The sequence below is a fragment of the Chiloscyllium plagiosum genome, chromosome 48, assembly GCF_004010195.1.
Source record: "Chiloscyllium plagiosum isolate BGI_BamShark_2017 chromosome 48, ASM401019v2, whole genome shotgun sequence".
Classification (NCBI taxonomy): Eukaryota; Metazoa; Chordata; class Chondrichthyes; order Orectolobiformes; family Hemiscylliidae; genus Chiloscyllium; species Chiloscyllium plagiosum.
This window is the reverse complement of record NC_057757.1, coordinates 4,048,197-4,066,509: the sequence shown is the minus strand read 5'-3', so window position 1 is coordinate 4,066,509 and position 18,313 is coordinate 4,048,197. Positions and strand designations below refer to the sequence as shown.

The 18,313-nt window shown below is 46.7% G+C and overlaps 1 protein-coding gene across 3 annotated transcripts in view; it reads left to right on the top strand.

Annotated features, from left to right (window-relative positions):
* Window positions 1-18,313, top strand: part of LOC122544332 — a 34,841-nt gene that overhangs the window by 8,147 nt on the left and 8,381 nt on the right. For all 3 annotated transcript variants that reach the window (XM_043683509.1, XM_043683508.1, XM_043683510.1), the window contains exons 3-5: window positions 1,602-1,730; window positions 4,068-4,135; window positions 11,538-11,794. In XM_043683509.1, the coding sequence (XP_043539444.1) occupies window positions 1,602-1,730; window positions 4,068-4,135; window positions 11,538-11,708 (368 nt within the window). In that variant the 3' untranslated portion in view covers window positions 11,709-11,794. The remainder of the gene's footprint in view (window positions 1-1,601; window positions 1,731-4,067; window positions 4,136-11,537; window positions 11,795-18,313) is intronic.

The window sequence follows — 18,313 nt, the reverse complement described above, 5'->3', positions numbered from 1 at the left end:
AGAGAGAGAGAGAGAGAGAGAGAGAGTGTGTGCCTTTTCCCTAACGTGAGGTATTTCAAGACTAGGGGCTATCTGTGGAGGATGACAGCACAGGAAGAGGCCCTTCGGTCCATCTGTGGTGGTCTACAGCATGGGGAGAGGCCCATCTGTGGTGGTCTACAGCAAAGGAAGGGGCCCTTTGGCCCATCTGTGGTGTACAGTATAGGGAGAGGCCCATCTGTGGTGGTCTACAGCAAAGGAAGGGGCCCTTCGGCCCATCTATGGAGGTCTACAACATAGGAAGGTGCCTTTTGGCCCAACTGTGGAGATCTGCAACATAAGGAGAGGCTTTTTGGCCCATCTGTGCAGGTCAGCAGCAGAGGAAGAGACCCTTCAGCCCATCTGTGAGGGTCTACAGCATGGGAAAAGGCCCATTCAGCCCAATATCCTAATCCTATCATATTTTTAAGGTGATAGGAGAAAGATTTTAAAAAGACGTAAACGGTAACTTTTTTAGACCGAGAGTGGTTCGGATGTGGAATGAACGTCCAGAGGAAGTGGTGGATGCGGGTACAGTTACAGCACTTAAAAGCCATTTAGATAAGTACATGATTGGGAAAGGTTTAGAGGTTTATGGGCCAGGAGCAGGTAGGTGGGACTAGTTTGGTTTGGGATTATGTTCAGCACGGACTGGTTGGACCGAAGGGTCTGTTTCCGTGTTGTATGACTCTATGACAGAGAAAGACAGAGATAGAGAGACAGACAGAGAACGAGACAGGAAGAAAGAAAAACAGAGATGCAGAAAGAAAGAGAGAGACAAGAGTAAGATAGAGAGAGAGTGTGTGTCTTTTTGCTAGGGTAAGGGATTTCAAGACGAAGGGGCATATGTTTAAGGAGAGCGGAGATAGATTTTAAAAAGACACGAGGGGTAACTTTTTTACACGGGGTGTTCATGTGTGGAACAAACCTCCTGAGGAAATGGTGGAAGTGGGTACATTTACAACATTTTAAAGACATTTGGATAAGTACCTGAATAGGAAAGGTTTAGAGAGATATGGGCCAGTAGCAGGCAGGTGGGACTGGTTTAGTTTGGGATATCTGGTCTGCATGGTCTGGTTGGACCGAAGGGTCTATTTCCGTACTGTATGACTCTATGAGAGGAGCAGAGAGAGAAACAGAGAGAGAGAGAGAGAGAGAGAGAGAGAGAGCACAGAGCGAGAGAGAGAGAGAGAGAGACAGAGAGAGAGAGAGAGAGAGAAAGAGACGCAAATAGATAGACAGAGACAGTGAGGCAGGGAGATAGAGAGAAAGAGAGCAACAGAGAGAGAGTGAGAGACAGGGAGACAGAGAGACAGACAGAGAGAAACAGAGAGGATGATGGTTGAAGTCAGGGTTGGAGGGGAAGGGAACAGAGAGATGGGGGTTCACAGGTAGGAAACATAACTGTCTTTCTTTCAACGTCTCTCTGCTCCTCCAAATCCTCCCTCAGCGCACTCGCTGGAACAAAACCTCGAGCAGGATTTGAATCCAGTTCAGGGCATCAATGTGCAAAGAGAGGCTGGGAGAAAGCCTTTTCCCGGAGCCGGTTTGTGTCTAATCTGATGGCTCTTCCTCCTTTCCAGGTGAAGGACCTCCTGAATTTTACAGCAATGGGAAATGGCTGGCGTCGATGGCAGCTTGGCTGCTCTCTGGGATCTTCCTGTGCACACTGGTTACTTCACTCCTCTTGGTCAGAGGCAGGAGACTGACTGGTGTGTGTGTTCATGAATCAATCATTGCAGCCAATTCATGTATTTTGCGGGCATTGGAGTGGTGGTAGGAGGGGTTTCTGAACATCTCCATGTCAAATCCTGGTCTGGAACATTAGACTGGGATTTCTGGTTGCCATTTCACCTGATGTTGTGAACTCCAAGACAATTCCCTGAGAATTGAGCATTCCTCCAGACAATGCATCCAACACCCCGTCTGTCTCTCACCCTCCGAGAGGATCCTTTAAAATCGGGGAGTTCGAACAGTCCCACTGCTGTTAGGTAGATGGTTGCTCAGGGAATCTCTCAGCAAGGGATTCCCACTCCTTGGAAAATTCTATCAACCAGCCTTTCCATTCTCCTTGAAAACCTCAGGGTGTTGAAAGAAATCTCAACTGAGCAGGACTTTCGACATGCCAATCCGTGTCCTCTTCCTCACTCTGGGCATCACTAGCAGAAATCTACCTCAATGATAGAATGGATCTTAGGGACTGAATGGTCTCCACTAATCCCTGGAGTCATTGCTACCTTCTGACCACAAGATATAGGAGCAGAATTGGCCCCACTTGGTCCACCAAATCAACTCCACCATTCGATCATGGCTGATATGTTTTCCAACCCCATTATCCCGCCCTCTCCCTGTAATCCTTGATCCCCCTTACCAATCGAGAACGTATCTGAAATGTCAAAAAACTCTGGATGCTGGAAATCAGAAACAAAAACCAGAAATTGCTGGATAAGCACAGCAGGGTCTAACAGGGGCTATAGAGAGAGAAACAGTTAAAGTTTCTGGTGTAGTGACCCTCCTCAGAATCTATTTACCTCTGCCTTAATGACTTGCCCTCCACAGCTCTCTGTGACAATGAGTTCCACAGAGTCGCCACCCTCTGGTTGAAGAAATTCCTCCTCATCTCAGTCCATCCCTTCACTCCTGAGGCTGTGCCCTCTGGTCCTAGTCTCTCCAACCGGTGGAAACCCCTTCTCAATCAGATTCCACCCACCCCCATCCTTCCAAACCCCATCGAGTACAGACCCAGAGTCCTCAACCGCTCCCAAATGACAAGCCCTTCATCCCTGGGATCTTGCTTGTAAACCTCGTCTGGACCCTCCCTTCCAAGGCCCGCACAGCCTTCCTTAGATACGGGGCCCGAAACTGCTCACGGTATTCCAAATGTGATCTGACCAGAGCCTTATACAGCCTCAGAACATCTCTGCACTTGTATTCTAGCCCTTTTGAAATGAACGCCTATATTGCATTTGCCTTTATAACTGCCACCTGAACCTACATGTCAATCTTAAGAGAATCCTGAACTAGGACTCCCATGTCCCTTTGTGTTTCAGCTTTCCAAACCCTTGCTATTGAGAAAATAGTTGAAGCCTTTATTCCTCCAGCCAAACCTTCATAGAATCCATGCAGAGAGAGGCCATTGGGTCTCTTGAGTGTGTACTGACTCTCTGAAGAGCATCCCACCCGCCCTACATTTACCATAGTTGACCCACCTGACTTGGACAATTTAGCATGGCCAATCCACCCTAACCTGCACATAGAGTCATAGAGATGTTAAGCATGGAAACAGACCCTTCAGCCCAACTCGTCCATGCTGACCAAATATCCCAACCGAATCTAGTCCCACCTGCCAGCACCTGGCCCATATCCCTCCACATCCTTCCTCTTCATATACCCATCCAGATGCCTTTTAAATGTTGTAATTGTACCAGCCTCCACCACTTTCTCTGGCAGCTCATTCCATACACGTACCACCCTCTGCTTGAAAATGTTGTCCCTTGGGTCTCTTTTATATCTTTACCCTCTCATCCTAAACCTATGCCCTCTAGTTCTGGACTCCACACCCCAGGGAAAAGGCTTTGTCTATTTATCCTACTCATGCCCCTCGTGATTTTATAAAACCTCTATAAAGTCACCCCTCAGCTTCTGACGATCCAGGGAAAACAGCCCTAGCCTATTCAACCTCTCCCTGTAGCTCAAGTCCTCCAACCCTGGCAATATCCTTGCAAATCTTTTCTTTGGACCGTGGGAGAAAACCAGAGAACCTGGAGGGAACTCATGCACATACAGGGGGAACGTGCAAACTCCACAGAGTGGAGTCACCCAAGGGTGGAATTGAACCCGTGTCCCTGGTGTTATGAGGCAGCAATGCTAACCACTGAGCCACGGTGTTCTGCTTTCCCAGCTCCTTCAACCCTCGGGCTCTGGTTCGGGATCTGATCAAAGGACTCCTGTATTATTAAGAGGCAGGCAGTTAGGCCAACTCCAGTCAGCTGTCACACCTCCTCCTGTTGGCCTGGTCTCCTCTCCTAATGTTGACAGGTCTCTTGCAGGATTGGAATCGGAATCACAGGAAGCCAGAGGAAGAGACGAGACCGGTGATCTACCGTTGGAGCATGAGGCAAGTATGCCGAAAGCCAAAGATGGAAAGTTGCTGGGGAAACTCAGCAAGGTCTGGGGAGAGAGGTTGTCAAGATTGTGATGATGAGAGTTGAGAGTAGTTCTGTTCCTGTTAGAGTGAGGCAGGTAAGATTAAGAAGCAATGGGTGAATAAAGATATTGAGAATCATAGAATCCCTACAGTGTGGAAACAGGCCCTTCAGCCCAAACCGACCCTCTGAAGAAGAACCCACCCAGACCCATTCCCCTACTCTATTACTCCACATTTGCCCCTGACTTATGCACCTAACCTAAACATCCCTGAACACTATGGGCAATTTAGCATGGCCAATTGACCTAACGTGCACACCTTTGGACTGTGGGAGGAAACCAGTCCAAAGACGTGCACATTAGGTGAATTATCCATGCTAAATTGCCCATAGAGTTCAGGGCTGTGGAGGTTAGGTGCATTAGTCCCCAGACATGGGGAGAACATACAAATGCCATACAGACAGTCATCTGAGGCCGGAATCAAACCGGGGTCCCTGGTACTGTGACACAGCAGTGCTAACCACTGAGCCACCATGCCACCCAGGTGCAAGTTAAGAATAAAGTGAATCTTATATAAGATATAGTCAGCTGGGTTCAGATGAATCTCTAAAACAATCACATATTGGTGGTTGAAAAGGCGCTTGCCTTCATTGGGAGAAAGTGAGGACTGCAGATGTCGGAGATCCAAGTGGAGAGTGTGGTGCTGGAAAAGCACAGCAGGCATTCCTGACGGAGGGCTTTTGCCCGGAATGTCGATTCTTTTGCTACTCAGATGCTGCCTGACCTGCTGTGCTTTTCCAGCATCACACGCTGGATGTTGCCTTCATTATCCAGCCCTTTGAGTATAGGAATTGGGCCGTCACAGTGACGCTGTTACAGGACATTGGTGAGGCCTTTTCTGGAGTACTGTGTGTGGTTCTGGTCACCCTGTTGTAGGAGAAATGTTATTAAGCTCGACAGTGTTGAGAAAAGATTTACCAGGACATTGCTGGGAACAGGAGTTCTGAATTATCAATATAGGCTGAATAGGCTGGGACTTCTTTCACTGGAGTGCAGGAAGTTGAGAGGTGACCTTAAAGAGCTTTGTAAAGTAATGAAGCGTGTGGATAAGATAAATAGCAGGTATCTTTCCCCTAGGGTGCAGGATTTCAAGATAAGAGGGCATATTTTCCAGTTGATGAAGAAAGATTTACCGTATATTCTCAAGTAATAGAGAAATTGTTTTGACTACTTTTTAAAGGTTAAATTTATGGGGTCGATGATTACATGATACTACTTTTGAGGGGCTGAAATTCATGCTCGTCAAAATTCATACCATGTGATCAGCAGAAGCCCACGGCACGGTGGCTCAGTGGTTAGCACTGCTGCCTTACAGCATCAGGGTCCCAGGTTCAATTCCAGCCTCAGGTGACTGTCTGCCCGGGTTTCCTCCGGGTGCTCCGGTTTCCTCCCACAGTCCAAAGATGTGCAGGTCAGGTGAGTTGGCCATGCTAAGTTGCCCATAGTGTTAGGCGCAGCAGTCAGCGAGGAATGGGACTGGGTGGTTTCCTCTTCCGAGGGTTGGTGTGGACTTGTTGGGCCGAAGGGCCTGTTTCCGCACTGTAGGGAATCTAATCTAAATGATCTCTGTTGAAGAAGCAGAAAATGAATTGTGGAAATTCCAAAAACCCAGAGCAGATCTCAACAGCCAGCAGACTGGAAGACCAGGAGCAGAGCCAAAGCTGCAGCGGGATGTGACGACCAGCACACTGACTCATAAACGTTGACCTGTTATCTGTGAAGAACTAGGGTCGACTTTTACACGAGATATATGGACAATTCCAGATTATTTGGCCAAAAATAGGGGGTCAGCTTTGACAGGAGATCGACCTTTACTCAAGTATATACAGTAAATAAGACAGGAGAGGCAAATTCTCAACACAGAGGGTGGTTTGTGTGTGGAATGAACTTCCTGAGGAAGTGGTGGATGTGGGTACAGTTACAATGTTTAACAGACATTTGGACAAGTTGATGAATAGGAAAGGTTTGGAGGGATATGGGCCAGGAACAGGGAGGTGGGACTAGTTTAGTTCGGGATTTCTTTCAGCATGGACTGGTTGGGCCAAAGGATCAATTTCCATGCTGTATGACTCCATGACTATAACATAGAGCATTCTTAAGAAGGAAATCAGGAAAGCAAAGAGGGTTTATGGGATAGCATTCACAGATAAGGTTAACAATAATCCAAAGAGATTCTACAAGTACACGAAGGGTGTGAGAAAATTGTCGGGTACTTCAAAATCAAATATTAAGTGAATATTTTGCATCAGTTTTTTACTGTGGAGAAAGGAATAGAAGCTGGAGAAGTCAGGAAAATAAATATTGATGATTTGAAAATTGTTCACATTCACAAGAGGGAGATTTAGAGAGTGAGAGAGAGAGAGAGAGAGAGAGAGAGAGAGAGAGAAACTGAGTTAACAAGCAGAATTTGTCGTAAAATATGCAGGGGTGATTCAGAATCCATACGAAAGAGGTTTCCCCTCTCCCCTTTCAGGGCCTGTCCATTTTCTGATCGACCTCCGCCCCACCCTCAATCCCAATTCCCCCAGTCTGTGCCTGTGTCTCTCCTCGATGCATGTATATATTTAGAGTCATAGAGATGTACAGCTCGGAAAAAGACCCTTCGGTCTAACTCGTCCATGCCGACCAGATATCCTAACGTAAACTAGTCCCATTTGCCAGCATTTGATCCATATCCCTCTGAACCCTTCCTATCCATATCCCCACCCAGATGCCTTTTAAATGCTGTTATTGCACCAGCCTCCACCACTTCCTCTGGTAGCTCATTCCATACGCGGACCACCCTCTGTATGAAAAAGTTGCCTTTTATATCTTTCCTCTCTCACCCTAAACCTATGCCCTCTAGTTCTGGACTCCCCCACCCCAGGGAGAAAAGACCTTGTCTAATTATCCTATCCAGGCCCCTCATGATTTTATAAACCTCTATAAGGTCACCCCTCAGCCTCCGACGCTCCAGGGAAAACAGCCCCAGCCTGTACAGCCTCTCTCTATAGGTCAAGCGCTCCAACCCTGGCAACATCCTTGTAAATCTTTTCTGAACCCTTTCAAGTTTCACAACATCCTTCTGATAGGAAGGAGACCAGAATTGCATTCGATATTCCAACAGTGGCTGAACCGATATCCTGTACAGCCGCAACATGACATCCCAACTCCTACACTCAATGCTCTGACCAATAAAGGACAGTATGCCAAACGCCTTCTTCACTTCAGGTAAATATATTCTGGTGCACCCTCCTGTTCTGATTGTCTCTTGCATGCTATTGGTTTAAAACAAACTCAATTTAAACCATCAGTTTGGAGGGAGGGGCAATTAATTGGGGTGTGGGGGGTGAATGTGGGGCCAATTAGTGGTTCCAAATTCGTTACTAGGACCAGGAGTAGGCCATTCAGTCCCTCAAGCCTGTTTCATAGAACATAGAACATAGAAGAATACAGCGCAGTACAGGCCCTTCAGCCCTCGATGTTGCACCGATCCAAGCCCACCTAACCTACACTAGCCCACTATCCTCCATATGCCTATCCAATGCCCGCTTAAATGCCCATAATGAGGGAGAGTCCACCACTGCTACTGGCAGAGCATTCCATGAACTCACGACTCGCTGAGTAAAGAACATACCCGTACCATCTGTCCTATACCTACCCCCCCCCCCTTAATTTAAAGCTATGCCCCCTTGTAAGAACTCAATAAGGCTTGTGAGGCATGAACTACCCCTCGCAAAGCCATGCTTACTATCTTTAATAAAACTATCTTTTTCCCAATAGTCATAAATTCCATCCCTCAGGACCCTTTCCTTTACATTGCTTATCGCAGAAGTGCGACTGACTGGTCTGTAATTACCGGGGACTTTCGTATTCGCTTTCTTGGACAGAAAAATAACATCCGCCTTCCCTCGGTCATCTAGTACTACGCCCGTGGAGAGTGAGGATACAAAGATCATCGCCAGAAGTGCAACATTCTCATTATTTGCTTTCCTTAGTACCTTTGGTCCTGTCCTGGGGACTTATCTGCCTTGTTGCTTCCAAAAAAATCCAACATATCGAGTTAATTAACATTAACCTGTTCAAGCCTATTAAACTGGTCCATGGTGGTCTCACTCTGTCGAGTGAATACTGAAGCAAAACAAAAACCTCATTTAACACCTGCCCTAACTTTTCAATCTCCAGGCGCAAGTTCTCTCCACTATCCTTGTTCAACCCTACCCTCTGTCTGGTCATTCTGTTATTCCCCATGTATGCTTAGAACGCCTTTGGGTTTTCCATAACCCTTCCCCCCAAGTTTTTTTCGTTTCCCCTCCCAAATCTCCTCAGTCCATTTCTGAACTTTTCATTTTAGGGTAATTCATTACTGTTTTCCTCTTTTTCAAGTTGCTTTATTTTTAGTTGAATTTTGGCCGTCTCTAAAAATTCTGGTGACGCTTCCAGCAAATGTAATTGCTGGATTATTGCTATAATTAACTCACCTTTCCTCAGGGAAGAGGTCAGCTTCAACTCCAAATTGCCTGCTAATTCCAGCAGCTTGGCCTTAACCACTTTTTGCAAAACCCCCAAAGCCATTTTTTCCACACACAGAAACCTCTTGTTGATGAAAAGAGGCATTTTTATCCCAAAGACCATTTAAAGCAAATAAACTGAATACCAGGAACAGAACCTAACATTCGCAGCATTACAGTCTGACAAACCTAATCCGAAATTGGAATTATCGAAGATATCCCAACCTATTATAGGCCAAGCCAGAAACGCTGAAAACATTTCAAAAATGTAGCCCAGACTCTATGCATCATGCAGGTGTAACGAGGATATTCCAGGAGAGATGCAGTTGGACCAGCTATTTCGTTTAAAACAAAGCGGAATTTATTTACAAAATTACCAATCGAAACACAAACAATTGAGAACAGAATACAGAATAACGGAACCTATACGAAAACTCAGCAGAATGTCCCAAATTAATGATGGTGTTCCAAATACTTGCAAAAATCCCCATAAACAACGCTTAGCACTGCGAAAATCAAAATGAAACGTAGGGTCTAACATGAGTTAGGCCAGAGACAGAGCACCTTCTTGTTTAGAGTCCATCAGCTGTTTCAACTCTACTGTGCTAAAACAGAACAAAACTAGAGAAATGCTGAACTAAGAGAACTGGCCACTCACTTTTCTTTGTACAAGTGTTGTGTTCATTTAAACTTAAAAGCCTTTTTGCCTCAGGCAGTATCTGTTAGCTAAAATCAAATTGTCCCGAAAACTCTTCAACATAGACGTTTTGCAGTCTGCATCTTTTCTTACTTCTTTGTAAAAGAAACTAAGGACAACATAACCTTGTTAAAGGGCAACATTGTCACAGCATTCAGGGCCAGAATACTTGTGATTAGTTAAGTCATACCGACCTCAAACTGTTAGCCATGTTCCTCTTTCCAAAATTGCTGTCCAGGCGGAGGTTCTCAAAAGAGGACACATGAGGAAACATAAAGCAGGAAGGACGTTGCCAATGGACGATAGAGTTCAAAACCTGGCATGGCGGAGCGGGGTGCGAGGCGTCACAGTCTAAGATTATGATGTTGGATCGAGATGAAACGTGATCTCTATTTTTCTTTCCACCGATGTTGCCAGACCTGCTCTGTTTCTGCAAGGTTTGGTCTGAGGTTCTCTGAGTCAATGGCCGAAGAGGAACACACACTGAACCTCATCAAACATGTCATTGATAGCAATATGCCAACGCTTAATTGAAGATTGAAAATAGACTGACAGAAACAGAAATACACAGGGCAGCACTTATACACCTAATGGTAAGGTCCTGAGAGTGTTGCCGAGCAAAGTGACCTTGGAGTGCAGGTTTACAGTACCTCGACAGTGGAGTCACAGGTAGACTGGACAGTGATGAAGGTGTTTGGTATGCTTGCCTTCATTGGCCAGTGCAGTGAGTCGAGCAGTTGGGAGGCCGTGTTGTGACCATACAGGACATTGGTTAGACCACGTTTGGAATACTGCATGCGATGCTGGTCACCCTGCTACGGTAAAGATGTTGTGAAACTTGAAAGGGTTCAGAAACGGTTTACAAGGATGTTACCAGGGTTGGAGGATTTGAGCTACAGGGAGAGGTTGAATAGGCTGGAGCTGTTTTTCCTGGAGCGTCGAAGGCTGAGGGGTGACCTTAAAAGAGGTTTATAAATTCATGAGCGGCATGGATAGGATAAATGGACAAAGTCTTTTCTCTGAGGTGGGGGATTCCAGAACTAGAGGGCATAGGTTTAAGTTGAGAGAGGAAAGATTTAAAAGGGACCTAAGGAGCAACCTTTTCACGCAGAGGGTGGTGCGTGAATGGAATGAGCTGCCAGAGGAACTGATAGAGGCTGATACAATTACAGCATTTAAAAGGCATCTGGATGGGTATATGAAAATAGGGCCAAATACTGGCAAATGGGACAAAGTTAATTTAGGACACATGGTCAGCATGGATGAATTGGACTGAAGGGTCTATTTTCATGCTGTACAATTCTATGACTGTAAAAGTTTGGACATCACAATATTTAAGACATCTACATTTTGCCAGTTTTATTGAGGTGATAATGTGCCATAGAGCACAACACAACATGACTTCCCAACTCCTATATTCATTGGTCTGAGCAATGAAGACAAGCATAATAAATGCCTCCTTAACCACCCTGTCTACATGTAACACAACTTTCAAAGAACTATGTACTTGAACCCCCCCACCCCCACCCCCCCACAGCTATCTCTGTTTGATGAACCACTGCAGTCTGTGTGCTGTAGGGACACCCACACAGCACCATTAAGGAGGGAGTTCCAGGATTCTGACCCAGCAACACCAAAGGAACAGCCAACATATTTCCAAGTCGGGATGGTGAGTGGTTCAGAGGAGAACTTGAACGTGATAGTGTTCCCATGTATCTGCTTCCCCATGTTCTCCTAGATAGAGGTGGCCGTGGGTTTGGAAGGTGCTGTCTAAGGATCTTTGGTGATCTACTGCAGTGCACCTTGTAGATGGTACACACTGCTGCTACTGAGGGTCAATGGGGGAGGGAGGGGATGCTTGTGGCTGTGGTTCCAGTCAAGCAAGGGCTGCTTTGTCCCTGGATAGTGTTGAGCTTCTTCGAGTGTTGTTGGAGCTTCCCCACCCAGGGCAAGTGGGGAATATCCCCTCACACTCCTAGACTTGTGCCTTGTGGATGGTGGGCCATCGAGGAATCATCATGTAGTATGGCGGGGCAGGATAGATGGGCTGACTGGCCTCTGAGTTAAAGTGAACCCATGCAACCGAGTGATTGACTGACTGTTTCATATCTGCATGACCTTTCCAGCCCTCCGAGGTGTCTCGGGTCCGAGCTGAAGAGGCGGGAGAGGCTGACACGGTTTTGTACAGTGTGATCACAGTCCCAGTGGCAGCATCGACATCGTTTCAACTCCCTTACCCATCGGAGGACGGGGAGATCTACTCGCGAATCCTTGGCAGAACTTCAGAGCACTCCTAGCATTTATGTAGCCACCCGTCTTTCACCCGTCCATGTCCGTCCCTGGAAACAAGAAGCTAACGGAACACCATCTTCTCATCTGGAAGGTCAGTTATCCCTGATATCCCCAAGATGTGGGCGGCATGGTGGCTCAGTGGTTAACACTGCTGCCTCATAACGCTAGGGACCTGGGTGCGATTCCACCCTCAGGCAACTGCCTATGTGGAGTTTGCACATTCTCCCTGTGTCTGCATGGGTTGCTTTTATGTGCTCTGGGTTCCTTCCACAGTCCAAAGATTGGCAGGTTTAGGTGGATTGGTCGTGCTAAATTGCCTTGCACATACATTCTCTCCTGTATGTGCGTGGGTTTGCTCCAGTTTCCCCCCACAGTTTGAAGATGTGTAGGTTAGGGTAGATTGGCCATGCCAAATACAGGAATATAGGGTGGGTCTGAATGGGATGCTCTTTGGAGGGTCAGTGTGGACTCAGTGGGGCAAATGATCTGCTTCCACACTTGGGATTCTATGTAAGCTAATGTAGTTCGCTAATGTCCTTTTGGGAAGAAGATCTGCCAAAAGGGATCAAAGGGTATAGAAGAGAAAGTGGAAAAAGGGGACTGAGTTGGATGATCAACCCATGATCCTATTGAATGGTGGAGCAGGCTCAAAGGGCTGAATGGCCTACTCCTGCTACTGTTTTCTGTATTTTGGGCCACCTGCTGGTCACCACTGCTGTCAGAACCCCTCTCCTCTCCTCTCTGAAGGCAAGGAAGACTCGAAGACAGGGGGAGCACAAAGGCAAGACAGAGCAGCCCTATGGTCTGGGAAGATCACAGCGATTTGTCCTTTCTCTGCATGCGCACGCATGTGTGCGCGCACACACACACACACAACACACAGACGCAGACACACACAGACACAGACATACACACACACAGACCCACACACAACACAGACACAGACATACACACACACAGACCCACACACAACACAGACACAGACACACACAGACACACATATGGGGGACACTCACACACAGACACAGACACACACACACAGACACAGACTCACACACACACACACATACACACCAGGTAAAGGTGCAACACAGATAGAGCTATTGAAGATCAGTCTCCTGTGAGTTTTAGTTGGAAACAGTGGAGTTTATACTCGAGATTATTTTCATGCAGATCTCCTGGAGTTTTCTTTCGTGTTACCTTCATTACAACAGTGACTACTCTTTAAATGTTCTTCCTGGGCTGCAAGGTGCTTTAGGATGATCTGAGATCATGAAAGGTGCTATGTAAATGAAGATTGTTTCTATTCTTTCACTGTACTACAAAGGCTGTCTCCTATCTTATCAAATCCCTCCACTTTCCTCAGCAGCTCACCCCAGATATTCAGCAGCTTATGTGTTAACTGTGTAGACAAGTAAATTGGCACTGCAAACATACCATTACCAAGAGATTTACAAAATCTACTGAATCTGAAGAGACATTTTGGTAGGTTTCAACTTGTTAGGATGGGTTCAATTGGGGAGAGTGCAGGCAAATTTCTCAGGGATGAGAACTGGGCCCAGTATAATTTTAATTCAGCCACTTCCACACACCCACAACACACACAGACACACATACACACCCACAACACACACACAGACACACAGACACAGACACACTTAAGCAAACAAATTCATGAGGAGAGATCAAGCAGGTCAGGCCTGTACCTCAGCAGAGTTTAGGAGAATGACAGGAGATCTACCCGGGGTTTGTTTGTTTTTTTATTTATTCACTTGTGGGACTTGGGTTTCGCTGGCTGGCCAGCATTGATAGCCCATCCCTATTTGCCCTTGAGAAGGTGGTGGTGAGCTGCGGTCCACTTGCTGTGGGTTGTTTTATTGTGACTTTCTCGTGATTGGTACAACTGAGCGGCTTGCTCGGCCATTATCAGAGGGCAGTTCAGAGTCAACCACATTGGCTGTGGGTCTGGAGTCACATGTAGGCCATATCAGGTAAGGATGGCAGATTTCCTTCCCAGAAGGGCAGTAGTGAACCAGATGGGTTTTTCCAACAATCGGTTTCATAGCCATCAGTCGAATCTTAATTTCAGATTTTTTATTGAATTCAAATTCCAACATCTGCGATGGTGGGAGTTGAACCCAGGTCCCCAGCACAGTATTCTGGGTTTCTTGATTAATAGCCGGGCGGTAATAGCACTACGTCGCTGCCTCCCTCAACCAGTATGGCTTTAAGAAATATGAACAAGAGTAGGCCATTCGGCCTCTCAAGCCACTGCCATCCCTCACGTCCACTTTCACTGTGACCCTCGATTCCCCGACTGATCAAGAATCTGTCTCACCCTTCAGTATGGGAGAAAGTTTGGACTGCAGACCCTGGAGACTCAGAGTTGAGAGTGTGGCGCTGGAAAAGCACAGCAGGTCAGGCAGCATCCGAGGAGCAGGAGAGTCGCCGTTTCGGGTATGAGCCCCTCATCGCACTCCTGACCTGAAACTTCCACTCTCTGGCTCCTCGGATGCTGCCTGACCTGCTGTGCTTTTCCACAGTTTTTGACTCACCCGTTGATATGCACAAGGAACCTGCCCCCCTACACCTGCACCTACAGCTCTCTGTTGTGAGGAATCCCAAAGACTCTGACAGGAGAAATTCCTCCTCATCTCAATCTTAACTCGGCTCCCCCCACCCCCTCTTTATTCTGAGACTGTGCCCTCTGGTCCTAGGCAACGGGTGGGGAACCTCCAGCCTTAAGGCCATTGTGTGTGGTCTTTTGAATGAATCCAAATTTTGCAGAACAAATCTTTTATTTTAATTAATACGTTTTTCTCGTCCTTTATTACTTTTATTTTAATCTTAAAACGAATGTATTTAAAATACCAGAGAGTAAAAGAAAATTCAACAAAATAATCCTCACAGACTGACCACCATAATTAAAAAATCGGTCTGTCATAAGGGCTATTTCGACACCTGCTATGCTCATGATTTAGTTATAATGCGACTCTAGAATGTACGTTATCTTCCCTGCCTGACTGGCGCCACTATTGCCCGAGGCTGGTTGGCGAGAGGCTATGGGTATCCAGTACGCCAGTGTTTATCAACTTATGACAACAGGGCACGTGGCTTTCCATTTGAAGTGAAATTTGAGAATAGTTACACAGTCTAACCGTATCAACATTTATATAATTGAAATTTCTTGGATGCGGCCTTATTAGATTACAACTAACATAATGCGGCCTTCCAACAGGAAAAGGTTCCCCACCTCTGTCCTAGACTCTCCCATGAAGGGGGAATCATCCTCTCAGATCTCTCCCTTAAGAATCTGATATGTCCCAGGCACGTTCTCCCCGTGTCTGCGTGGGTTTCCTCCGGGTGCTCCGGTTTCCTCCCACCATCCAAAGATGTGCAGGGTCAGGTGAATTGGCCATGCTAAATTGCCTGTAGTGTTAGGTAAGGGGTAAATGTAGATGTATGGGTGGGTTTCGCTTCAGCAGGTCGGTGTGGACTTGTTGGGCCGAAGGGCCCGTTTCCACACTGTAATCTAATCTAAATCTAAATGACTCTGACAGGAGAAATTCCTCCTCATCTCAATCTTAACTCAGCTCCCCCCACCCCCTCTTTATTCTGAGACTGTGCCCTCTCGTCCTAGGCCACGGGTGGGGAACCTCCAGCCTTAAGGCCATTGTGTGTGGTCTTTTGAATGAATCCAAATTTTGCAGAACAAATCTTTTATTTTTATTAATACGTTTTTCTCGTCCTTTATTACTTTTATTTTAATCTTAAAACGAATGTATTTAAAATGCCAGAGAGTAAAAGAAAATTCAACGAAATAATCCTCACAGACTGACCACCACAATTAAAAAATCGGTCTGTCATAAGGGCTATTTCGATACCTGCTATGCTCATGATTTAGTTATAATGCGACTCTAGAATGTACGTTATCTTCCCTGCCTGACTGGCGCCACTATTGCCCGAGGCTGGTTGGCGAGAGGCTATGGGTATCCAGTACGCCAGTGTTTATCAACTTATGACAACAGGGCACGTGGCTTTCCATTTGAAGTGAAATTTGAGAATAGTTACACAGTCTAACCGTATCAACATTTATATAATTGAAATTTCTTGGATGCGGCCTTATTAGATTACAACTAACATAATGCGGCCTTCCAACAGGAAAAGGTTCCCCACCTCTGTCCTAGACTCTCCCATGAAGGGGGAATCATCCTCTCGGATCTCTCCCTTAAGAATCTGATATGTCCCAGTCGGATCCCCTTCTCAGTCTTCTCAATTCCAGGGAGTAGGGTCCCGACCTGTTTAACCTTTGCTCGTAAGGCAATCCCTCCATCCCGGGAATCATCCTCACGAATCCCGCATTCCCTCGCCGCTTCAAAACGATTTCGAAAGGAAGTCCTGCATTTATGTAGCAACCCTTATGAACGTCGGAGAGCGCCCCCAATGAAGATCCTTTTAGAGTGTAACGTCATGTCGGAAATTTGCACACCGTCGAGGCATCTGACCAACAGCAATGTTCTATTTTGATGTCAGCGAGGGGTACATACTCTCAAAAGGCTAGGGAGGGGTTCCGTGGCTGTTCCTAAAGTCCGCAGCCACAAAGATATTTTGTGTCAACCGAAGCAAAATTGGTTTCCGCGCTCGGCTGGAAGGTGACACTTTCCAACTCCTCAACTGAGCGGCAACTTTGATATGGCCAGAGATGCAGTCGCAATGTGTGACGTTGTCCTCAGGGTGAGCAGGCTGACAGGAACGAGGTAGGTGAGCTACTGCTCTAGAGTTAGGCTCAGGCCTAGCTGCCCATCAACCAGCGCCAATCATTGGGGATAGCGTCTTGCGTCCCCTCCTCTCCTCACCTCCTTCCCCACTCTCCAGGGGGACAGTCTCTAGAGTCATCCTCTTGCTCTTTCATTCCTGCATTTCCCATCCTGCAATTGGAGAGAGTGCATTCCGAGCAAAGAAGAAGTAGTTGCATTTACGTAGCACCTCACCCAACCGCCAGACACCTCAAAGTCGCCTTGCGGGACTGTAGTCATGCGGCAGTCAATTTGCTTGCGGCAAGATCGCACAGAAGCATTGAGTCATAGAAGGTGTACAGCACAGAAAGAGGCCATTCGGCCCTACTAGTCTAAGTCAACCTGGTTTCCTGAACTAAACTAGTCCTGTTTGCCTGCAAATGGCCCATATCCCTTTTCTATCCATGCACCTGTCCAATCCCTCTGAAATGTTGTAACCACTTTCTCTGGCAGCTCATTCCATGCATGCACCACCCTCTGTGTGAAGACGTTGCCCCTCGGGTCCCTTTTTAAATCTTTCCCCTCTCACCTTAAACCAATTGCCTCTAATTTTGGACTATCTACGCCTCTCGTGATTACATGAATGTCTGTAAGGACACCCCTCAGCCTCCGAATCTCCAGCGAGAGTAGCCCCAGCCTATTCAGCTTTTCCTTATAACTCAAATGCTCCAAACCCGATAACATCCTTGCAAATCGTTTCTGAACCCTTTCTAGTTTAATAACATCCTTCCTCTGGGAGGGTGACCAGAATTCTAAGCAGTACTCCAAATGTGGCCTTACCAACATCCTGTACAGCTGCAACATGATGTCCTAACTCCTATATTCAGTGCTCTGACCAATAAAAGCAAGCATGCCAAATGCCTTCTTCACCACCCTGTCGTCTTGGGATGTCACTTTCAAGAAACTATGTACCTGCAGCCCCTGGTTGTTCTATTGGACCACACTGCCCAGGGTCCTATCATTAACTGTGTAAGTCATACCCTGGTTTGCCTCACCAAAATTCAACATCTCATATTTATCCAAATTAAACTCCATCTGTCACTCCTTGGCTCACAGGCCCAATTGATCAAGGATTTTGTACTCTTGAGATAATCTTTTCACTGTCCACACTGCCATTAATTTTGGTGTCATCTGCAAACCTACTAACCACGCCTCCTATACTCTCACCTAAATCGTTCAAATAACTGATGAGGGCGGCACGGTGGCTCAATGGTTAGCACTGCTGCTTCACAGCACCAGGGACCCAGGTTCGATCCCTGCCTCAGGTGACTGTCTGTGTGGAGTGTGCACATACTCCCCGTGTCTGCGTGGGTTTCCTCCAGGTGCTCCGGTTTCCTCCCACACTCCAAAGATGTGCAGGTCGGGTGAATTGGCCATGTTAAATTGCCCATAATGTAGATGCATTAGTCAGAGGGAAATGGGACTGGGTGGGTTACTCTTCGGAGGGTCGGTGTGGACTTGTTGGGCTGAAGGGCCTGTTTCCACACTGTAGGGAATCTCATCTGGAATAGACTCAGCCACTGCTGATCACAGGCCTCCAGAATAACCTTTCAACACCACCCTCTCTCCCCTACAGTCAAGCCAATTCCACATCCAAAGCAGTGTGATAGTGACCAGGTCAGCTATTCTTGGGATGATAATCAAGGGTTGAAAATGTGTTGCTGGAAAAGCACAGAAGGTCAGGCAGCATCCAAGGAGCAGGAGAATCGACATTTCAGGCATGAGCCCTTCTTCAGGAATGAGGAAAGTGTGCCAAACAGGCTAAGATAAAAGGTAGGGAGGAGGGACTTGGGGGAGGGGCGTTGGAAATGCGA